At 43.0% G+C, this 25147-nt stretch overlaps 1 protein-coding gene across 2 annotated transcripts in view; it reads right to left on the reverse strand.

Annotated features, from left to right (window-relative positions):
- LOC139559527 (integrin beta-1-like) overlaps positions 1-25147 on the reverse strand; it is a 48185-nt gene that overhangs the window by 15818 nt on the left and 7220 nt on the right. The window contains exons 1-6 of one of the 2 annotated variants that reach the window (XM_071375601.1): positions 16363-17474; positions 12275-12341; positions 11726-11811; positions 1323-1545; positions 797-967; positions 318-559 (exon numbers count right to left, since the gene is read on the reverse strand). In XM_071375601.1, coding sequence (XP_071231702.1) covers positions 318-559; positions 797-967; positions 1323-1545; positions 11726-11811; positions 12275-12341; positions 16363-16431 — 858 coding nt within the window. In that variant the 5' untranslated portion in view covers positions 16432-17474. Of the gene's footprint in view, positions 1-317; positions 560-796; positions 968-1322; positions 1546-11725; positions 11812-12274; positions 12342-16362; positions 17475-25147 lie in introns of those variants that run through there. The other variant, XM_071375603.1, reaches the window with a different exon arrangement.

Here is a 25147-nt window from a genome sequence, read left to right on the forward strand (position 1 = left end):
CAAAAGAAAACAAATGCATCCAACTTTATCAGTGAATCCTAATTATTTGTTGTAATGCTTTGGACTGACTGGTATTATCTCAATCATGAACCATTCTAGCCGATTATGAAGCTTTCTGTACTTCTGGGCTGGTATTTATAAAGTGTATTCGATAAGGAGTGCTGATCTTGGATCAGGTCCCCCCGTCCATGTAATCTTATTCATCATGGTCAAAAAGGCTAAATTGATCCTAGATCAGTACTCCTACTCTGAGATGCTTTATGATTACAGGCCCTGAAGTGAGACTATCCCACTATGGCCCAGGTCGGGTCACTCACCCCACAGACGGCCACCTGCATGATGGCATCGAATCCTCCCTCAGGGGAGTCCAGGTTTCCAGAGATCTGCTGCTTACTGACCAGGTTGTTGAACTCCTCCCCGTTCTCAGTCAGCTTCAGCACGTTCTTATAGCTGAAGGGGCTGGTGCAGGTGTCGTTGGTGTTGGTGCAGGGGTTCAGCAGTCTGGCTGGGGTAGTGCTGATGTATGGCATCACTGTCTTCTCCACAAAGGAGCCGAAACCTGGTCAGGAAAACAGCCAATGTTGAGAAGAACAACAAGATACTTCATTGATCCATGTTCCTTGCAGTCCATTGAAATCTGTATTTATCTCTGATCCCAACCCCTTATAAAATACACAAACACAGGTTGGAACAGAGGATAGCCACAGTGAAGTATCCAATGAGCGGTTTTACCTTCCTTCTTTCTGAATGACCTTACTTTGAACATTTTGAGTATGTGAAGCTTAATGTCTTTTACCGATCTTGAAGTCTGAGGTGACCTCCTTCATCTCACGCATCAGGTCAGTCCCCAGATTCTTGACGTTCTCCAAATCGTCTTTCATGGAGAAGGAGAGATCCATCAAGTAGTAGAGGTCGATGGGGTAGTCCTCTGCCCTCTTGAACTTCAACTTAACGGTCTGGGCCTCACCTTCATGTGAGAAAGGAATGGAACAGATTCAGAGAACATGAAGACTCTTCATCATTCAATATTTTACAAACATCAACAGGATTCTTCCTGAAAACTTGGATTCAGAAATTGACTGCATGTGAATGGTAAGTTCAAGAAAGATTGCATATTCTAATATGCCCTGTTTAGATAAAGTATCATATAGCTAGCTACATGGCCAATGAGCTGGTCAGGTCAGGAGGCAGGGCCCATATTCACAAAACCTCAGAGTAGGAGTGCTGATCGAGGATCAGGTCCTCCATGTCCATCTTATTCGTTATGATCTAAAAGGTCAAACTGATCCAATATCAGCACAGGTCAGGAGTCAGGTCATTACCGGATCGGAGGTTGAGGGTGAGTTTCTGAGGCTGGATCTGAGTGATCTGGTCAGCCTTTAGCTTCTCTGCCATGTCCTTCTTGCGGTTGGTGACAGGCTTGTTCTTGGTGATGGAGGTGCTGCCCCGGGGGTTCTCAATCTTGGCCTTAGTGCAGCCCTTCGTGATCAGGGACTGTAGCTCATCACAGCGTGCTGACTTAGACTCTCCCTGCTTCAGGAAGTCCTGCACAGAGACAAATATGACAAATAACCCACATTTTCTTGTTTTTTTATGTTATTTGTAATTACTTATTTGATTGTTTTTCAAAATAGTCAACATACACATGATGAAGCACTCATTGTGATATGACATTTCTGATGATTTTGCAGTAGGAAGAAGGAGCAAGTTCGGTCAGAAGTTCAGTCAGATCCATGAGTGGTTTCAAGTTGGGTGGAAAATATGGTGGGTGCTGTTGAGTGGGTGAAGGTAACCCGAAGTGAATTGTCATGTTTGTTTGTGTTTCTTCAGATCAGAGAGAGCAGTGCGACGCAACTTGGGGAAAGATCTGTATCTTGCTTTGCGCTAAGGTACAGGGCACCATTAAAGGGAGGGATTTCTGGGATACCGTTAAGTGCGGAGGTGGAGCAATTAAAGTTGAAGATTCCTGGTGTTTGTGACGCCTGCTGTTTGGTGTGACTCAGACCCAGTGGAGAGCGTGATGAAACAGGTGACAGCCTGCTATTTTGAACTTTGATTTAGTCTTTACCTGACAAAGTAATGTTAGGATATATGAGTTATGCTGTTAGAACTTTTGTGCCGACTACACTGCGGTGTTCTAGGTGTCACGTTTATGGGCATGTAGAAGCAGTGTGTAGTAGGGAGATTCCAAAATGTGGGAAATGTGCAGAGATGGGATAGAGGAGTGTGTAGTTTCGGTTGGAAAAGCTGTGTGTCAACTTGTAGGGGTGCTCATGTTGCTGGGGATCAGCGGTGTTCGGTGCGAGAAAGGAAGGTTGAGGTTGCCAGCCTCAGAGTAGTGCAGAAGGTGTGGTATGCTGAGCCAGTGAAGAAAATAGAGGAGGGAGGATGAAGGGTAAGGGATTCTGAGAGGATCCCTGTGAATAGTACATCTGTACCAGAACAGAGGTTTGGGCCAATGAGTGATATACACTACATGACCCAAAGTATGTGGACACCTACTCGTCGAACATCTCATTCCAAAATCATGGGCAATAATATGGAGTTGGTCGACCCTTAGCTGCTATAACAGCCTCCACTCTTCTGGGAAGGCTTTCCATTAGATGTTGGAACATCGCTGCAGGGACTTGCTTCCATTCAGCCACAAGAGCATTAGTGAGGTTGGACACTGATGATGGGTGATTAGGCCTGGCTCGCAGTCTGCGTTCCAATTCATCCCAAAGGTGTTAGATGGGGATGAGGTTAGGGCTCTGTGCAGGCAAGTCAAGGTATTCCACACTGATCTCAACAAACCGTTGAGTTGTTATTTTACCTGAAATGCACAAGGATCTCTACTCCGACAATTAATCCACACATAAAACGGTATACCGAATCGTTTCTAGTCATCTCTCCTCCTTCCAGGCTTTTTCATCTTTGAACTAATATGGTGATTGGCATCAACACTTTCATAGTATTACCATGACAACTGGCAAAACAGTTAGTCTTTCAATCACCCACGTGGGTATAACCAATGAGTAGATGGCACGTGGGTACCTGCTTCTATAAACCAATGAGGAGATAGGAGAGGCAGGACTTGCAGAGCGATCTGCGTCAGAAATAGGAATTACTTCTATTTTAGCCCTTGGCAACGCAGACACTCGTTGGCGCACGCGATGCGAGCGGTGTGGTCAGCCTATAACATGGACGATGCTGGGACAATTTTGCTCCACCTCATGGGTCTCCCGGTCGCGGCAGGCTGTGACACAGCCTGGGATCAAACCCGGTACTGTATTGACACCTCAAGCACTGCGATGCAGTGCCCTAGACCCCTGCACCACTTGGGCGGCCCGGGGTACGAGATTTGACTTGTGTTGAGTGGTAGTGTACTGTCCTCTCAGGCCGTTGGACTGGGGTAGGATCAGATAGGGTTAAAGTAGTGGAATAAGGTGATGGTTGTAATGAGTATTGGGTTAGTTGGTAGGGTAATGTCAAGTTGTCTAGGTGTTATAATTATTTCAGCTCTGCCCAAACTTGAAAACGGCTTGCTCATCACGTGAAGGATGCAAAGGGACAACTCAATTCCTTTTTCGTGTTTTATTATGGTTTTGATGCCATTTGTTGAATATGTTGAAACAGTTGATTTGTTGAATAGAGTAGTTGAATGACAGAGGAATAAGGAATAGGGATCAGGTTGATAACCTTAAACAGAGAATAAACATGCATTATTTTACACAATAAACAATGCATGACACAGCAACAAAGCATGGCTTTGAATAAAGTAAACATTTAATCTAGCACTTCAAGCAATTACTTCTGCAGTCAGAAAATATCCACAACAAAAGAAGTCACCACTCCTACCAGAGTTAAACATATAAATTGTGCTAAGCACTGGATGCAACATAATAAATAATTCCAAACATTACATAACAGTTGCGTCTTTAGGGTTGAACAATGAGCTGTTTGTATGTTGAGGACCCAAGCAAAGCTAAGCCCAAACATTTTATACCCATGCTTATCTGCCAGGTGCGCATGTAAAAGTAGTCCCTCCAGAAATCCTGGCTCAATTTTTTAGTTCCACCCAGGTTTTTGGGTTATCTGCCCTCTTGAGGCCTGGAGTTCTTTAAAGGAAGAGCTGCCATTGTGCTCATGTTTTGAGTGTTCTGTTTTTTGACGCAACAGGTAATAATATATAAATATATATATATATACACAGTTGAAGTCGGAAGTTTACATACGCTTAGGTTGGAGTCATTAAAACTTGTTTTTAAACCACTCCACACATTTCTTGTTAACAAACTATAGTTTTGGCAAGTCGGTTAGGACATCTACTTTGTGCACGACACAACAAATCTTCCAACAATTGTTTACAGACAGATTTATTTCACTTATAATTCACTGTATCACAATTCCAGTGGGTCAGAAGTTTACATACACTAAATTGACTGTGCCTTTAAACAGCTTGGAAAATTCCATAAAATTATGCCATGGATTTAGAAGCTTCTGATAGGCTAATTGACATCATTTGAGTCAATTGGAAGTGTACCTGTGGGTGTATTTCAAGGCCTACCTTCAAACTCAGTGCCTCTTTGCTTGACATTATCACTTAGCAAAACTATAGTTTGTTAACAAGAAATTAGTGGAGTGGTTGAAAAACGAGTTCTAATGACTCCAACCTAAGTGTATGTAAACTTCTGACTTCAACTGTATAAATACATATATATATATATATATACAGTACCGGTCAAACGTTTGTACACACCTACTCATTCAAGGGTTTTTCTTAATTTTGACAATTTTCTATATTGTAGAATAATAGTGAAGACATCAAACCTATGAAATAACACACATGGAGTGTAGTAACCAAAAAAGTGTTAAATATTTTATATTTGAGATTCTTCAAAGTAGCCACCCTTTGCCTTGATGACAGCTTTGCACACTCTTGGCATTCTCTCAACCAGCTTTATGAGGTAGTCACCTGGAATGCATTTCAATGAACAGGTGTGCCTTGTTAAGTTTATTTATGGGATTTATTTCCTTCTTAATGCGTTTGAGCCAATCAGTTGTGCTGTGACAAGGTAGAGGTGGTATACAGTAGAGAGCCTTAATTGGTAAAAGACCAAGTGCATATTATAGCAAGAACTGCTCAAATAAGCAAAGAGAAATGACAGTCCATCATTACTTTAGGACATGAAGGTCAGTTAATACGGAACATTTTTGGAAGTTTCTTCAGTGCAGTCGCAAAAACCATCAAGCGCTATGATGAAACTGGCTCTCATGAGGACCGTCACAGTAAAGGAAGACCCAGAGTTACCTCTGCTGCAGAGGATAAGTTCATTAGAGTTAACTGCACCTCAGATTGCAGGCCAAATAAATGCTTCACAGAGTTCCAGTAACAGACACATGTCAACATCAACTGTTCAGAGGAGACTGTGTGAAACAGGCCTTCATGGTCGAACTGCTACAAAGAAACCTGAGCAATGTACATTAGACCGGTAGAAATCTGTCCTTTGGTCTAATGAGTCCAAATTTGAGATATTTGGTTCCAACCGTTGTGTCTTTGTGAGACGCAGAGTAGGTGAACGGATGATCTCTGCATGTGTGGTTCCCACCATGAAGCATGGAGGGGGAGGTGTGATGGTGCTTTGCTGGTGACATTGTCTGTGATTTATTTAGAATTCAAGGCACACTTAACCAGCATGGCTACCACAGCATTCTGCAGCGATACCCCATCCCATCTGGTTTGCACTTAGTGGGACTATCATTTGTTTTTCAACAGGAAAATTACCCAAAACACACCTACATTCTGTGTAAGGGCTATTTGACCAAGGAGAGCTGCATCAGATGACCTGGCCTCCGCAATCACCCGACCTCAACCCAATTGAATTGGTTTGGGATGAGTTGAACAGCAGAGTGAATGAAAAGCAGCCAACTAGTGCTCAGCATATGTGGGAACTCCTTCAAGACTATTGGAAAAGCATTCCTCATGAAACTGGTTGAGAGAATGCCAAGAGTGTGTAAAGCTGTTGTCAAGGCAAAAGGGTGACGACTTTGAATAATCTAAAATATATTTTGATTTGTTTAACACTTTTTTGGTTACTACATGATTCCATATGTGTTATTTCATAGTTTGATGTCCTCACTATTATTCTACAATGTAGAAAATAGTAAAAATAGAGAAAAACCCTTGAATGAGTAGGTGTGTCCAAACGTTGGACTGGTATTGTATATAATACATTTTTGGGGTTCCCCTTTTCCCATTTTGTATCACAAAGAGTAATGTATATACTATAGTTCAGTTGGCAGCGGTAATGCAACATATTAGATGCCAACCGCCGTTAAACCTCAGGAAGCGTCAGGGTGAGTTCTGTTCCATGACTCAAGACAGCTCTGCATGACTATACTCTGGGCTGGCGGCAACTACTTTACAGCAAGTGCCCATACACTGCTATTCAAATCATATCCCTGTCAGGTTTTGGCCAGGACTGTTCAGGTTTTGTTCACTAGATGTCCCCCTTGCACCTTTTTTGTACCTTTTGTTTTTTCTTGCCCTAATTATTGTTTGCACCTGTAAGTCATTCCCTTGTTAGTATTTAACCCTGTGTGTTCCTCAGTTCCTTGCTCAGTGTTTGTATGTTAGCACCCAGCCCCAGCCTTTGTGAACATTTTTCTCTTGTTGAATTTTCCAGAGGTTCTCTGGTTTTGTTCTCGTGTATTTTTTGGATTGATCTTTTGAGGTTTGTTTTTTCCCTTGCTGTTTTTACCACTTTGTGGATTTTCTTTTGTATTTTGGAAGATATCTATTTTTTATTAAACCACCATCTCTAGTACTGCTGTGTCTGCCTCATCTTCTGGGTTCTGCCAATTATTAGTGACTGTTTCTCGCACCGGGTCCTGACAGAAACACTGAGCCATTAATATGAACCCAGAGGCAGCCAGTACCCAGGACTTTTTTCCCATGCTGTCCCACCACGAGGGGACTGTCCAACGTCACGAAGCTGCTCTGGTTCAGCAAGAGGCCTTACTGGCTGGACATTCTCAACTTCTGTCGGAGATGATGACTTCCATAAAGCAGATTTCTGATCAACTTTCTCCTGCAACCGCTTCTGCTCCAGTTCATCAGATTCAAGTGCCCGTGGCAGTTAACCCCCTGGCTGAACCTCGTCTGCCGCCTCCCCAACGGTTCTCAGGTGATCCGAGGGTTTGTAAGGGGTTTTTCACCCAATGTTCTCTCTCCTTCGAGCTGCAACCCTCGTCGTTTCCCACCGACCGGTCCAAGATAGCATATATCATCACCCTGCTGTCGGAAAAAGCCCTAGCCTGGGCTACTGCTGTGTGGGATGCCCAAAGTCCCTGCTGTGCCAGCTACTCTACCTTTGCTGAAGAATTCAAGCGAGTGTTTCGAGGTCCTACCAGCGGTCCTGACTCAGCCAAACAGCTCCTGACTCTCCGCCAAGGTCGGCGCAGCGTGACGGACTATGCCATCCAGTTCCACACGGTGGCAGCAGCGAGTGGCTGGAACGACGAGGCGCTCACAGTGTGCTTTTTGAAGGGTCTTTCCGACACCATCCAAGATGAACTGGCCACTCGGGAACCACCAGACAACCTCGAGTCCCTGATCAAGTTGGCTTCACGCATAGACCTGCGTCTGAGAGAGAGAGAGCTCAACCGTAGATCTCTCACCCTAGCTCCTATCGGTCCCAGCTCCGAGTCTCCACCTTTATCCTCGCTGACTCCACCGGAACCCATGCAGGTTGGACGCATCTCCCAGGCTGAGAGAGACCGCCGGATGAGGGAGCGATGCTGTCTATATTGCGGCAAACCGGGCCATTTCCTCTCCACGTGTCCCGGGCTCCAGGGAAAACGCACTCTCCCGTGCAGGCCTGGGAGGACTGTAACGGGAAACATAACCTCCTCCCATCCATCCAACTCCCGCCTGCTCATTCCAGTTACCCTTTCCTGGGACAACCACGAGCTTCCCCTTCAAGCCTTGGTAGACTCTGGAGCCGCAGGTAACTTCATGGATGGTGTCTGGGCGAAGGAAAATGGCGTTCCCTCTGAACCTCTAAGTGATCCCATAAGGGTTACTACGTTGGATGGAAGCCCTTTGGGATCTGGACTTGTCACTTGTGTCACTACCCCCTTGCGACTTTCAGTTTCCCAACACCAGGAAGTGATGAACTTTCATCTGACCTCGTGTTCCGAGTTCCCTCTCGTCCTTGGATACCCCTGGCTTCACAGCCATAACCCTCACATCGACTGGTCTGTGGGCACTATCAAGCAGTGGGGTCCTACGTGCCAAGCCACTTGTATCTTCCCAAGTTCCCCGAGTTCCCCTCCCGAGTCTCTAGAATCCATCGACCTGTCCCGAGTTCCCGAGTGTTACCATGACCTCAAACCGGTATTTAGCAAACAGAGGGCCACCAAAGTACCACCCCATAGACCTTACGATTGCCCCATCGACCTGTTTCCGGGCACATGCCCCCCCAGGGGTCGGATCTTTTCCCTATCTCCTCCCGAACGAGCTGCTATGGATACCTACATCAAGGACTCTCTGGCAGCAGGCCTCATGCGTCCATCCACCTCGCCGGCGGGAGCAGGGTTTTTCTTTGTGGCCAAAAAAGACGGGGGATTACGTCCTTGCATCGACTACCGGGGACTTAATGCCATAACCGTCCGTAACCGCTACCCGCTACCCCTTATGGCCACAGCCTTTGAGCTGCTCCAGGAAGCAGTGGTCTTCACTAAGCTTGACCTGCGGAACGCATACCATCTTGTGCGGATCAAACCCGGTGACGAGTGGAAGACCGCTTTCAACACGCCTACTGGTCACTACGAATACTTGGTGATGCCCTTCGGCCTGACCAACGCTCCAGCTGTGTTCCAAGCGCTCATAAACGATGTGCTTAGGGATATGCTTAACATCTTCGTGTTTGTTTACTTGGATGACATCCTCATCTTTTCGAGCTCCCTTCAAGAACACACTAAGCATGTCAGACAAGTACTCAAACGCCTCCTTGACAGCCATTTGTACGTTAAGCCGGAAAAATGTGAATTCCATTCCTCCCGAGTACAATTCCTGGGATTTGTAGTGGAACCCGGTCGAGTCCAGATGGACCCCACGAAGGTAGGGGCGGTAGCGGATTGGCCCACCCCCAAGTCCGTTAAGGAAGTTCAGCGTTTCCTGGGCTTCACTAACTTTTACCGCAAGTTCATCAAGAACTTCAGCTCGGTGGCAGCCCCTCTCTCAGCTGTAACCAAGGGTGGCAACACAAGGTTTCTGTGGGGAAGAGAAGCTGAGACGGCCTTCCAAGGACTCAAGCAGCGCATCCTCTCTGCTCCCATTCTGACACTACCAACGGCGGATGAACCTTTTGTGGTGGAGGTAGACGCATCAGAGGTTGGGGTTGGAGCTGTCCTGTCTCAGAGGGGTGAAGACAAGAAGCTTCATCCTTGCGCCTTCTTCTCTCACCGGCTTACCCCGGCCGAGAGGAATTACGATGTGGGGGATCGTGAACTCCTAGCGGTTAAGATGGCATTGAAGGAATGGAGACACTGGCTCGAGGGGGCTTCTCAACCGTTTCAAGTGCTTACGGACCACAAAAATCTGGAGTATATCCAGCAGGCGAAGCGGTTGAACTCCAGACAAGCTCGATGGTCTCTTTTCTTCAGCCGATTTCAGTTTATCCTCACCTATAGACCCGGGTCGAAGAATCTCAAACCGGACGCCTTGTCACGAATCTACTCTCCTGCCATTCGAGAAGATACTGACATGACTGTCCTTCCGGCCGCTAAGATCGTGGCTCCGATCTCGTGGCAAGTGGAGGATACCGTGAAACAAGCCCAAGCCATCGAACCGGGCCCTGGAGGAGGTCCTGCCAATCGGTTGTTTGTTCCCAAGGCAGCAAGGTCCCAAGTCCTTCTGTGGGGGCACTCCTCTCGCCTCACCTGTCACCCGGGCGTAGGTCGCACCTTGGAGTTCATCCAGCGTAAGTTCTGGTGGCCCACCATAAAAGAAGACGTTGCCACTTTCGTCAAGGCCTGTTCCGTGTGCTGCCAGGGCAAATCTTCTCACCTCCGCCCTCAAGGACTCCTTCACCCTCTATCTATTCCCCACCGACCCTGGTCCCATATCTCATTGGACTTTATTACTGGCCTTCCTCCGTCCCATGGTAATACAACTATCCTAGTCATCATCGACAGGTTTTCTAAGGCGGCCAGGTTCGTTCCCTTGACTAAGTTACCTTCTGCCAAGGAAACGGCTGAGTTGGTGATTAACCATGTGTTCCGAGTCTTCGGCATTCCGCAAGATATGGTTTCCGACAGAGGTCCCCAGTTCGCCTCAAGGTTTTGGAAGGCCTTCTGCCAACTCATAGGGGCCACTGCCAGTCTATCTTCAGGGTACCATCCGGAGTCCAATGGCCAAACCGAGAGGATGAATCAAGAGCTGGAAACCACCCTCAGATGTATGGTCTCCAACAACCCGTCCACATGGTCGTCCTTCATGGTTTGGGCCGAGTACGCGCACAACACCTTGTGCTCCTCCTCCACTGGTATGTCCCCGCACGAGTGTCAGTTTGGCTATGCTCCTCCATTGTTCCCGAACCAGGAGGCAGAAGTCAGTGTGCCTTCAGCCTCGAGGTTCATCAGACGCTGTCGGCTTACGTGGAAGAAGGCCCGTCTTAATCTTCTGCGTTCCTCACAGAGGTACCAACAACAAGCCAACAGACGTCGCCGTCCCGGGCCTACCCTGCGCCTCGGCCAGAGAGTATGGCTCTCAACCAAGAATTTACCGCTACGGGTGGAGTCTCGCAAACTGTCCCAGAAATTCATCGGTCCCTTTAAGGTTGCCAGAAAAGTGAACCCCGTTACTTTTCGCCTGCACTTACCCAGATCCCTTAAAATTAATCCCACGTTTCACATTTCTTTATTAAAACCTGTTGTTTTTTCTCCCCTTATCCCGGCAGGCAGACCTCCGCCCCGTATCATCGGAGGCCAGTCGGCTTATACCGTCCATCGGATACTGGATTCCCGCCGGGTGCAGCGGTCCTGGCAGTATCTGGTGGACTGGGAAGGCTACGGTCCCGAGGAGCGCTCCTGGGTTCCTGCCAAGGACATACTGGACCCTGACCTCATTCGTCAGTTCAGGGTCCTCCACCCTGAGAAGGCTGGTAGGAACGTCAGGAGCCGTTCCTAGGGGGGGATTCTGTCAGGTTTTGGCCAGGACTGTTCAGGTTTTGTTCACTAGATGTCCCCCTTGCACCTTTTTTGTACCTTTTGTTTTTTCTTGCCCTAATTATTGTTTGCACCTGTAAGTCATTCCCTTGTTAGTATTTAACCCTGTGTGTTCCTCAGTTCCTTGCTCAGTGTTTGTATGTTAGCACCCAGCCCCAGCCTTTGTGAACATTTTTCTCTTGTTGAATTTTCCAGAGGTTCTCTGGTTTTGTTCTCGTGTATTTTTTGGATTGATCTTTTGAGGTTTGTTTTTTTCCCTTGCTGTTTTTACCACTTTGTGGATTTTCTTTTGTATTTTGGAAGATATCTATTTTTTATTAAACCACCATCTCTAGTACTGCTGTGTCTGCCTCATCTTCTGGGTTCTGCCAATTATTAGTGACTGTTTCTCGCACCGGGTCCTGACAATCCCTGCCATTGTTCAACTCCTAATACAAACACTTGTGTTAGCTGCTTCCAGTGAGATAAGTCTCAAGACTGTGCCTCTGTAAGCATGTGCTTTCAAACAACTTACAGTGTCTGTACACCATCCACATTTCTCTGCCACCTGGATGCATTCCCCACATGATTGTGCATTGGCCTTGATGCAATCACTGCCCTCTGAAAGGAAGAAACAATACATATTTTTGTACAGCCACAACAATTTGCCAAGAGGCAGCATTCAGAAAATGTAAATTGCAAATGGCACCCTATTCCCTATATAGTGCACTACTTTGCTTTACTATGGTCAAAAAGTAGTGCAATACATTGTGAATAGGGTGCCATTTGGGACGGAGCTTTGTAACTACATTTTTCCTCTCTTCCTGGCTCAACATGTTATTTAAGTTCTTCCAATCTGTTCAATTGCGAGTCATGTTGCTGAAGCCAGGCAGCTGTAGGCAGTTTCTTCAATAGATGACATCATCCCATTAGGCCAACCTCTTCTACCACAATATCGTAATCTGAAGAATGTCTTCTTTTCATTGCTTTTTGATGCACAAAGTAGACTAATGTTTTAGGTGCATAACAAAAATGTAAAATGTAGCCCTAAAACAATATATGTGTGTAAGTCAAATAACCTTACCTTGCTGTGCACTGCAGAAACATAGGATTCCTAATAATGTTGCTATTGAAAGTAGCCTCAGATCCATCTGAAAGGAGACAAAACAGTGGTTGATTCAAACTACTGGACATGAATTTAGTGAAGCAAATCTCATATGGTATACCTGTCTTCAAACAGCATGAAAACAACCACTTAGGACCGTCCCAGTCGCTTCTCTCACACAGATAGCTTAGCAGGGACTGCAAGGACATTTTTCTTTGTTTCACTGGCCTACAGCCTGCTTGATTAACAAACATGGTAAAACAAAAGTCACATGTTTTTAAGTGTGAGGACGTGTTGTACCGTGAGAACATCAGTCTCGGGAGACCAAGAGATTATACTCGGTTATATCATGAGGAGTTTTGAGAAGTCTGTAATGCATTCAGCACCACGTGAACAAAGAATGTTAGTTTATTGCATGGATAGACTGCTGTTTAAGCAAGCCAAAGGTAGTCAGAGAGTGGCAGCGACGTGAATATCTAGTCAGGTAATCTTTAGTTAAGGAGATCTACACCCCAGGGTCATAACAAAGTCATTGCGTTTTCAGAAGCACTTTAAAGACATTGTCTAAGCTCGTGCCACTTAATCACATCACAAATAGGCCTGGCCACTAATGCAGCACTCCACCATTGGCACTGAACAAAAGACAGGAGAAGAAAAAGTCATCTACGGAATTCTTCTAATCATTGTCGTCATAAGAGGTCTGCATTTGAAAACACCTAGGAAACAGGGTTGATTATGGCTAACATTCCTATTGGACTATGTCTTTGCAGAACAGACCTAGGCTTTGTCCCAAATGGCAACAATATCCCATATAAAGTCCCCCATGGGCCCTGGTCAAAAGTAGTGCACTATGTAGGGAATAGGGTGCCATTTGGGAAGCAGTCCTTGACAAGTCCACTGCTTCCTAACACAGAACAGAGAATGGAGAGGTGTGAATCTGCTACTCCCATATTTGGTCAGGCAGCTAGCTACATGCCTCCCCCAAGTCCTCCTCCTCCCCCCCACTCCAGCTCTCCCACCAGTGACACATTTCCTCTGATGGCCTTCCCAGTCCTCCTCCCATTTAAATTATGAAGTCAGCCATTCTCTCTCTTCCTCTTCCTCCACCTCCCGGTCTTCTCTCAGCCCGGTAGAAGACACATAGCATACCAGAGAGACAAACAGTGCCGACAACAACTTGATTAGAGAGCAGTCAGAGAGCATGAACCATTTCTTTTCTTGACACGACCTACAGTATGTCTGACTGAGGGTTACGAAAGGCTTTGTTCCTGTTCCTCACTAACACAAGTATGTCTGTCATCCAAACATATCACTGAAATATGTCAAAAGTACACCCTGAAATGTGATGTTGGTTAACCTTGGAAAAATGATGAGGTTGGGCAGGAGCTTTGTCTCTAGTTTAGACCACAGACTCTACAGCTATTTGATTTTGTACACATCCATGAATGCAGTCGTGTTGTCTAACCTATAGACAAATAACCACGTCCTGTGAGTACTGGCCAGGCCATCTAATTCGAAGCCCCCCAAAGAGCTTCAGTGATAACCATCAGAGAGAGAGAGAGAGAGAAAGCGGACCTGAAATCTTCACTGTCACAAGTGGTTTCAGCAGTCCCATCCAAGAAGTGAAATAAAAAGTGTAAAAGAGAGAGAGGGATATTGGCCATCTGGACCTAGCATACAGTGTCTATAAATCATCAGTAGCGTCTATGAATCACAAGATTATGAAGGCATAAATTAATGAAAGTGTTTATTCTTATTTTAAATAAATGTATGTAGTGTCTTTCCTTGATGTACTTGTCCATTAAAGGTGAATTGAAACACTTTAGTAAAGCTAAGCAAAGATATGTATTCCATCCACTAATGCTAAATGTGTATTTAACATAGAAACATCTCTATTTTTAGGATTTTTATTAGAGGTGTGGTTGTGCCATCTTGAATTGCCATAGTAACGACCGTTGTAGACTCGATACACCGTTGTAGATTCGAGTCACATGAATTGGACTCAAGTCTGCCTCGAGTCACAAATTCAATGACTTGAGACTCGACTAAATAACAAATTAAATAACTAGACACTTGACTTGGAGCCTCAAGACTCGGGACTTTACTTTGACTTGAGACTGATAACTTGAACTTATCTGGCCAGGTTTTTTAAAGTTTTGTCACTCATTTGTTGGCACAGAGTCTACGTGGATTACTCTACACGTAGCCAGAGACAGTGGCCGCAGCATCGCCCTTGAAAAAAACCCTGTAACAGATTGGCTAGTTAAACGCACACTCTGCAATCTGATTGGACCAGCAAACTGTCAGAGGTTGAGTGGTAAACTAGTGAACAGATTGCTGCTTTGCTGTACAGCTAAAGGATCGGGTGCAGTGCAAACGTCAAATTATAATTAGAGAATTGCCATAATAAATAAATAGACAGCTCAAAAAAAAAAATGGTGATCAATAATATGAACCGTTTACTTTGCAAGCTCATCAGCAATGGGGCAACAATTACTAGCATAGGCCTACAGGTATTTTGGAATGTAACAAATTACTTATGAAGCTTGTATTTGGAATTAGTTTTAAATGAATTATTACTCTGGCGAAGACGACTCCAACACCATCATTAAGTTTGCAGACGACACAACAGTGGTAGGCCTGATCACAGACAACGACGAGACAGCCTATAGGGAGGAGGTCAGAGACCTGGCCGGGTGGTGTCAGAATAACAACCTATCCCTCAACGTAACCAAGACTAAGGAGATGATTGAGGACTACAGGAAAAGGAGGACCGAGCACGTCCCCATTCTCATCGACGGGGCTGTAGTGAAGCAGGTTGAGAGCTTCAAGTTCCTTGGTGTCCACATCAACAACAAACTAGAATGGTCCAAACACACCAAGACAGTCGTAAAGAGAGCACAACAAAGCCTATTCCCCCTCAGGAAACTAAAAATTGTCAAAGACCCCAGTCATAGATTGTTCTCTACTACCGCATGGCAAGCGGTACCGGAGTGCCAAGTCTAGGACAAAAGGCTTCTCAACAGTTTTTACCTCCAAGCCATAAGACTCCTGAACATTTAATCAAATGGCTACCCAGACTATTTGCATTGCTGCCGCCCCCCCCTCTCTTACAGTGCTGCTACTCTGTTATTATCTATGCATAGTCACTTTAATAACTCTACCTACACATGTACATATTACCTCGACTATCAAATGGCTACCCGGACTATTTGCATTGTGTGCCCCCCCCAACCCCTCTTTTTACGCTGCTGCTACTCTCTGTTTATCATATATGCATAGTCACTTTAACTATACATTCATGTACATACTACCTCAATTGGGTCGACCAACCAGTGCTCCCGCACATTGGCTAACCGGGCTATCTGCATTGTGTCCCGCCACCCACCACCCGCCAACCCCTTTTTTACGCTACTGCTACTCTCTGTTCATCATATATGCATAGTCACTTTAACCATATCTACATGTACATACTACCTCAATCAGCCTGACTAACCAGTGTCTGTATGTAGCCTCGCTACTGTATTTAGCCTCGCTACTGTATATAGCCTGTCTTTTAACTGTTGCTTTATTTCTTTTCTTACTTATTTTTCACCTAATACCTTTTTTGCACTATTGGTTAGAGCCTGTAAATAAGCATTTCACTGTAAAGTCTACACCTGTTGTATTCGGCGCACGTGACAAATAAACTTTGATTTGATTTGACCATAGGCGCAGCTCTTCACTTGCGTTCTCCAAACTCGGAGTGCTTTTATGAGAGGTTCCAAGATGGCAGCTTGAACGCACGCTTCTTACCGAGCTCTGCATATCAACTTTTGAAAGATAATGAAAAGTGTATTATTTTGAACTACCAAACTAATACTTTGCTTGCTAAAAACACCAAGTTATTGATAATTTAAGATGATATTTTCCAAAATGTCACAGCGCGCTGACAGAAAGAGAAATCTTTTGGCTAACTCCTCAGCTAGCAATGCTCAGGCATCATCCAATATCGTTACACAGGAGGTAAATGCTTTGATTGACAACTGCCACAACTATACTGGCCTGACAGACTCTATGACACTTACCGTGTCAGACGAGGATTTTTCTTCTTTGCCTATAACCCCAAGCAAACCTTCAGCTTTCAAGAAAGGCATGTTTGAACTGAGCCCAGATGCCACTGCAAATAATTATGTTATCGCCACTCTTTCCAGGCTCATCAATGCAAGGTCCGATGAGAGAGAAAATGGTTGGCGACAACGCAATGAAAATCGAGGTCTTAAAAAAAACAGTTGACTTTGCATGCATGGAAATCAAGGATGTTAAGAAGAAGGTCGCCCACATCGAAAAGTGTCGAAAAGGAGGAGGGAAAGAAGAACTTGTGCCAAAGAAGAATCGCAGAACTCGAAAGCTACTCCAGACGGTGGAATCTGAGACTGCATGGAGTTCCCGAGGCAGATGGGGAGAACGTGCGGCAAGAGACCATCAAAGTCTGCCAAGCTATCCTACCCGTGGAGAAGGCTAAGCTAGCAGATGTTGTCGGCATTGTACATCGCCTCAGCACGAGAAGGCAGGGTGACTCCAAGCCCAGAGGTGTCATTCTACAGTTCACATCACGGATCTACAGGGATGCCATTTGGAAAGCAGCCAAGAAATCTACTTTCCTACGCGATAACAACCTGCGGTTTGCTGAATACCTCTCGAAAGCAGACAGAGAAAGGAGAGAAACTCTGGCCAGCTGTGGAAAAAGCACGAAAAGAAGGGTAAGCGGCTTACTTCATCGGAGGGCGCGCTTTCATCAACGGATCCGAAATCAACCTTCCTCCTTGAGGACTGTCATAGACTGTGCCTGGTGGTCAAAATAGGCTACCTAGATAGCTACCTCTGATGTGAGCAGATCCCACTCCCGGCTCTAAGGCGATTTAACCTTCGTTCTAACTGCACAGGACTACTGGAGTAATGGATATTTACTATTTTATTTGTTCTCTCACTTCTGATATTTTTACCTGCAGTACAGGCAGTGAGCAAGCTCTTTGCTGTTTCTTGTTCTGGCAGTTAGCTTTGTTATTCTAAACTATTCTCACTCAATCATTTATATCTACGTATATGGTATGCAACGCTGGTTTTCTTTTGTAACGACTTTCCTCTTCTTCTGATGAGGAGTAAGAGATATCGGACCAATGTGCAGCGTGGTAAGTGTCCATTTTAATATATAAAACTGAACACTATAAAAATACAAAATAACAAAGTGAATGAACAAACGAAAATCGAAACAGTCCCGTATGGTGCAAACACAGACACAGGAAACAACCACCCACAAAACACAAAGGAAAACAGGCTACCTAAATATGGCTCCCAATCAGAGACAACGACTGACACCTGCCTCTGATTGAGAACCATACTAGGCCAAACACATAGAAATAGAACAACAGAACAAAACATAGAAAAACAACATAGAATGCCCACCCCAACTCACGCTCTGACCAAACTAAAATAAAGACATAAAAAAGGAACTAAGGTCAGAACGTGACACCTTTCATTCTTTTTCGATTTTCGATTTTTGTTTTGCTCATCATTTGTTCTATATTCCACTTTGTCATTGTCTATAGTTTCACTCAATGCTAGGGGGTTAAGAAATAATGTAAAGTGCAAAGCATTATTTTTATTTGCGAAACAGCATAAAATAGATTTATGTTTTTTTTTCAAGAGTCTCATTCAGTTGCTACCGACGTCAACTTCTGGAGATCTCAGTGGGGTAATGATGTATGGCTCTCTCATGGTTCTGAACTCTCTGCTGGAGTTATCACTCTAAAGAATCATTTCAATGGAAGTATTTTGCACTCCGACTGTGACCCTTCTGGTCACTTTCTTTGTCTTATCAACTGTAACAGCATCATCATTATTATTACCAACATTTAATGTTACAATTCCAAACTTGAAAATGATCACTTACTTGAATCTTTAGAAAAGTGTATTCTCCATTGGCTAACCAAGTTCCCAAATGCTTTACTTATAGTAGGTGGGGATTTTATATTTCTCCGAATAATTTAATTGATAGATGGCCTCCGGGACAGTCCACTTCTATGAATACAAGTTTGAGGCAGTTTATGGAAAGGCTTGGTATTATAGATATTTGGAGAGTAAAGTTTCCTAATGACAAGTCTTTCACATGGAGTAATGAGGCCCGCTCCAGACAATCACACAGATGTTTGGCTGGTGTCTAAATGGTTTGATGAACAGGGTATTTCTGTTAACATCCTGGCCACTCCCCTTACTGAGCATAGAGCTATTTATATTGACATTAAACTTTTTCTCTCTGATAATGGCCTTGGCAGAGCATCCTACTGGAAGCTTAATAGCTCTACAGTATATTAAAACATGAGTTGGTCAAGATGGAGATAAACTATTTAATTACACACTTTTGGAACAAAGCTATAAATGACAATTCATACAGTAATAACTGGGAGCTTTTTAAATATGAGGTTCGAAAATAATTAAGAAAATATGGGATATAGTTTTCTTGCCAAGACAAAGAGAGCTGAAGAAGAAAGTGTAATTACAAAGATCACCTGTCTTGTTCAAAAGCCTGTTGAAAGTCTCTCAGAGGAGGACAAGTCTGTTCTGTTTGAGCTACAAAACAAGTTGGATGATATGTATAAACTGAAAGCAGAGGAACCTTTGTCAGATCTAGGAAGAAGTGGCTAGAGGAAGGTGAACAAAATTCATCTTGTTTTTTCAGGTTAGAAAATACCACTAAAAAAAATACAATTCAACAATTAAATATTAATGGTCTCATCACAGATGATACCAAATTAATCTCTAACTTTAGTTGCAACTTCTACAGGATTTTGTATAGTTCTAAGTATTGTGCGGCTTCCTCAACTCTTTTTTTTGACTCTCTGGGGGATGTGAAATCAATTGGGGAGACTGAGAGGGAACACTGTGATGACCCTATTACCTATTATAGTTGAAGAGATAATTTATTCTATTGAACACCTTCAAAATAATAAGTCTCCTGGGACTGATGGTATATCTGCTGAGTTTTACAAAACTTTTTCTCAACAGTTGATCCCATTTCTGTTGGAGGTCTTTTCTGAAAGCATTGTAAATAATGCTCTCCCTCCCAGTTTGACTCAAGGTCTGATTACATTAACCCCTAAGCCCAAGAAAGACTTGCTTCTACTTGATAATTGGCATCCAATCTGTCTGCTCAATAATGACTACAAAATATTATCCACTATATTTGCAAAAAGAATGAAGGCAGTATTGGACTCAGTTATAGAAGAGACCCAATCTGGCTTCATGAGAAATAGACATATATCTAATAATATCCGACTGGTGTTAGACCTTATTGACTATTCTGATTTAATTTTCGAAGATAGTTTTATTGTATTCTTAGACTTTTATAAAGCCTTCGATACAGTGGAACATGAGTTTCTATTTCTCTCCCTTGAGAAATTTGGTTTTGGGGAATTATTTTGTAGTACTATTAAAACTTTATATGAATGGGAACGGTTCAATTAAATTAAAGCATGGCACTTCTCCTAGATTTGATTTGAAAATAGGAATTAGGCAAGGTTGCCAAATTTCACCTTACCTCTCCCTGCTTGAAACCCAACTTCTTACAAGTGCTGTTAAATCCAGCGATATAAAAGGGATCTCTATTGCTGACAGAGATATTATCATAAGTCAACTTGCAGATGACACAACCCTCTTTTTGAAAGATGCTGACCAGATTCCTAGAGCAGTCGATGTGATAAATATATTTTCCAAAGCATCTGGTCTTTGCCTAAACCTTAATAAGTGTGAATTGTTTGCTGTTAAAGACTGTTGACTCACCTCTACATGCAATATTCCAGTCAAGGAGAAAGTAACATACCTTGGGATTACCATATCTAAGGATCAACAGGAAAGATGCTCATTAAATATTATACCTATTATTGAAAAAAACAAAAATAAGTTGAACCATTGGTTGCAGAGGGATTTATTCTTGAAAGGTCGAGTATTGCTTTCTAAAGCTGAAGGTATCTCCAGACTTACTTATGCATCCCAGGCCCTACGTCTTGACCACAAAATAGATAAAGCGGTTGACCAGGTGCTTTTCAACTTCATCTGGAAAAATCGTACACATTATATTAGGAAATCTGTCCTTATCATATCATATGAATATGGTGGTCTCAATTTTTTAGATTTTCCTACTTTGAATAATACTTTTAAGATAAATTGGGCTAAACATTTCTTAAAGAATCCAAATTCAATTTGGAATTTCATTCCTCATTATATTTTCTCCTGTTTTGGTGGCCTCAATTTTATGTTACTTTGTAACTATAACATTGATAATATTACTGCAAAAGTATCTGTTTTTCAAAGACAAGTATTCTTAGCGTGGTCATTAATATATAAACATGATTTTTCCCCACATAGGTATTTCATTTGGAACAATAAGGACATTTTGTATAGAAACAAGTCTTTATTTTTTAAGAACTGGTTCAATAATCATATCCTGCTGGTGAGTCAACTTTTTAATGCAGAAGGATTGTTACTCAATTATGAGGAATTTTCATCTCATTACAATATCCCTGTAACACCTAGAGTTCGCCATAGTCTTTGATGCTATTCCATCTGGAACTCTCATGTTATTTAGAGGTGTAGCCAGACCTCAACTTCTTGACCTACCCTCGCTTAATCAAGTTGACTCTCCAATAGGGAAAATATGTTTCTCCTTGCTCCCTCAGAACAACAGATCTATACGTGCTTTATTTCAAAGGAATATTGTATCCATTCCTTATGTCACAAATTACTGGAATACATTGGTCACTAATATCTGTTGGGGAAAAGTATGTTTATTACCACACAAATACTTTAATGTTAACAAGGTCAAAGAGGTCTCTTTCAGAATTATCCATAAGTATTACCCTGCAAATCATTACCTGAAGAAACTCAAAAAAGACATTAACATTGATTGTATTTTTTGTGTTGAGCATCCAGAAACAGTTTTGCATTTATTTTTGGCATTGTCTACATGTAAAACAATTATGGAACTTTTATTATTCAAAACATAAAACACCACCAAATAACGTCAAAAATTAAAATAATAATGTGATTGATATTTTGGCCATATCACCCAGCCCTAGCTGTGGTTACTAGTGGAAACCGTTGTGCCCATTGTTTACACACATATATGCCCTCTCATTGGCTAGAATGGTCCCACCTGATCTTGTCTCCTCCTGGCTGCCTTCCATTTTTTAAGACATTTATTTTTATTGTTAGAGCGGCCACTAGAGTATCTGGTCAATATAATGGATGATCTGTGCTATCAGACAATGGAGTAGGCTGTTGCTGAGTGAGTGAGTGAGTGAGTGAGTGAGTGAGTGAGTGAGTGAGTGAGTGAGTGAGTGAGTGAGTGAGTGAGTGAGTGAGTGAGTGAGTGAGGAGGGAATGGGAGTCCCATAGGGCGGCGCACAATTGGCCCAGCGTCGTCCTGGTTAGGGTTTGGCCAGGGTAGGCCGTCATTGTAAATAAGAATTTGTTCTTAACTGACTTGCCTGGTTAAATTTGGGTCTATGGGGTGCTATCAATAAAGTTATTGACTCATTCATATTATATTACTTGTGTATCTCTTTCCTTATCATATGTGAGACTAAATGCCATTTGTAATTTGATGCAGATATGCGTCTGATAACGGAACATTCCATAGAATTCATTAAAACAGCTATAACTCATTCACAGTAAAAGGTATTACTATTTTCCATCCTTACTAAATAAGGAAAACTCAATATGCTCTTATTTTATTCTCTATCTTCATTAGGAAGTTGAGTAAATGGCAGTTGTTTGGGATTTTTTGTTGTTGATTTTTGCATAAAATACACATTTTCATAGGTGTTTTTATTGACTGATTACCATTTAATTGAAAGGGCTGTTTCTCAGCTTTCAAAATATGCATCATGTTTTCATATATGGTTTGACACCAGCAAATTTAGCACAATAATGCACGCAGAGTTCAGGTCTTTCAGCCATTTTTGGGATTCAGCCAGTGATATAACAATGCCAATATGGCGATTTACAGTTAGAGTTAGCTAGTGATCTAAAGCCTAGTGTTTCCATTTCCCTTTAAATGTTATCTAGATATTATGTCATGTTTTATGCGGACCCTAGGAAGAATAGCTGCTGCTTTGATAAAATACGAAATCCAAAAGGGAGACATCAGGGTCATATTCACTAGTAGACACCAAACAGAAGAAAATGGACTGAAAAAGGGATCTCCCTGAACTTCTTTTTCCATTGCAAAAAGTTTTTCTATAGTTTGATGTGCACTAATGAAATTGACAGTTAAACATGATCCAACCCAAAGGCAGCAATGCCAGTCCCTCTAATAATCTAGACTCCTCCCAAACTTCCTGAACAGTATCTTTGTTTACAGCTCAGGGTATCATCTTGTATAGATTCCCTATATAGTACACTATTTTTGACCAGGGCCAATGTCAAAAGTAGTGCACTATGTAGGAAATAGGGTGCCATTTGGGACGCATCCCTAGAGCAGTCTAGGTCAACTCCCCATGAGGCTCAGATCGACCGTTGGAGAGAGGGGATATCTCTGGTGAAACAGAGCCCAGAGAACTAAAACATGCACGTTAACCTCTGCAATGATAACAGCAGATAGCACCACATATAGACCCATCCTTCTCATGTAGCCTAAACTAATCCACACTGGAGAGCATGCTAGAACTGGTATGCAGAATTTAGCAATAAGAAACAATTCCGCCAATTGAGCAACATTCTGTCAATGTTTTTATAGTTTAAACCATCTTGATGTGGATTGAGAGGGTAGCCTCTCCCCACAGGGGAGTATATATACTTGGGAATATGGCTAGATGGTACACTGTCCTTCTCTCAGCACATATCAAAGCTGCAGGCTAAAGTTAAATCTAAACTTGATTTCCTCTATCGTAATCGCTACTCTTTCACCTCAGCTGCCAAACTAACCCGGATTCAGATGACCATCCTACCCATGCTAGATCACGGAGACATCATTTATAGATCGGCAGGTAAGGGTGCTCTCGAGCGCCTATATGTTCTTTACCATTTGGCCATCAGATTTGCCACCAATGCTCCCGCCCGCTGGTTGATGCATATTTATAAAACTCTCTTAGGCCTCACTCCCCCCTATCTGAGATATCTATTGCAGCCCTCATCCTCCACATACAACACCCGTTCTGCCAGTCACATTCTGTTAAAGGTCCCCAAAGCACACACATCCCTGGGTCGCTCCTCTTTTCAGTTCACTGCAGCTAGCGACTGGTACGAGCTGTAACAAACACTAAAACTGGACAGTTTTATCTCAATCTCTTCATTCAAAGACTAAATCATGGACACTCTTACTGACAGTTGTGGCTGCTTTGTGTGATGTATTGTCTCTACCTTCTTGCCCTTTGTGCAGTTGTCTGTGCCCAATCATGTTTGTACCATGTTTTGTGCTGCTACCATGTGCTGATGCTATGTTGTGTTGCTACTAGGGTTGCAAAGGGTCGGAAATTTCCGGAAATTATCCATGGGAAGTTAAGCCTGGGAATTTTTTGAATTTAGCTTAAATTCATCCAAACAGTTAGCTTATAACAGTGAACCTTTTTTTGTGGGATACACAAGGCAATTCTAGGTCTTGTGGCATATTTTGGTTAAACTATCCCCAATTCAATGGAATTGCAACCCTCTGCATGCACAGTGCATTCTTCCATCACATGTACAGCTGATTCTCAAGATCTTGCACACTAATGAGATGCTATTGAGCCCACACTACTACACTGTCTGAGCCAAGAACTACATGCTTTCTGGTAAGTTTTGATTACAATACTGGGTGGGATGAATATATATGACATACATGATTTTTTTGTTAACTAGTAAATAGTAGCCTACAGCAAAGTGTGTTTAAATCATTTCTAACTTGTTAACAACTTCTGCTAGTTAGTTTTTGCTACCATTTGCTTGAGCCTGCTAACTGAGGAGTGTTAATTCCCCTATTTCAATATATGTTTCATTTTAAAACATTTATCTTACAAAGTAGTTGTTTAATCTAATTGCTTAACTATTTATCTGTACATGGAATTGTATTTTATTTTTACTTGTTTTTTTCTCATCTTTACAGGAGAATGCCACGGGCACTATCAGATGTGTGGAGACATTTCACTGCAGTTAATGTTGAAGGAAAAGCTGTGTACATTTGCAAATACTGTGATAAAATCATATTTGAAGAATGCAACAAAGGTGCAGAATCATCTGGCCAAGTGTATAAAGTTCCCTCAGCGCTCACAACAAGCAACCTCTGACAAAAGTCCCTCTACTTTTATTCAGGGTGAAAATGATGAATCAGACATCTTATCGATAGCAACAGCTCATGGTCCTCCTGGAATCAGAAGTTTTTTGACTCAATGGAGGAACGTAGTCAGAGAAATGCAGAATGTCTTGCTCGAGCTGTGTATGCAACTGGTTCACCTCTGATGCTCACAGGCAATGTGCATCGGAAGAGATTTCTGAATGTTCTTCACCCAGCATACACCCCTCCAACCAGACATGATTTATCTACTCATTTTCTAGATGCAGAGTTCAACAGAGTTTAAGTGAAGGTCAAGCAAATCATAGAGAAAGCAGACTGTACTGCAATCATCTCTGATGGATGGTTGAATGTTCGTGGGCAAGGAATAATTAACTACATAATCTCCACCCCTCAACCAGTTTTCTACAATAGCACAGACACAAGGGACAACAGACACACCGGTCTCTACATTGCAGATGAGCTGAAGGCAGTCATCAATGACCTTGGACCACAGAAGGTATTTGCACTGGTGACAGACAACGCTGCGAACATGAATGCTTGGTCTA

This window comes from Salvelinus alpinus, chromosome 30 (assembly GCF_045679555.1).
Source record: "Salvelinus alpinus chromosome 30, SLU_Salpinus.1, whole genome shotgun sequence".
NCBI lineage: Eukaryota > Metazoa > Chordata > Actinopteri > Salmoniformes > Salmonidae > Salvelinus > Salvelinus alpinus.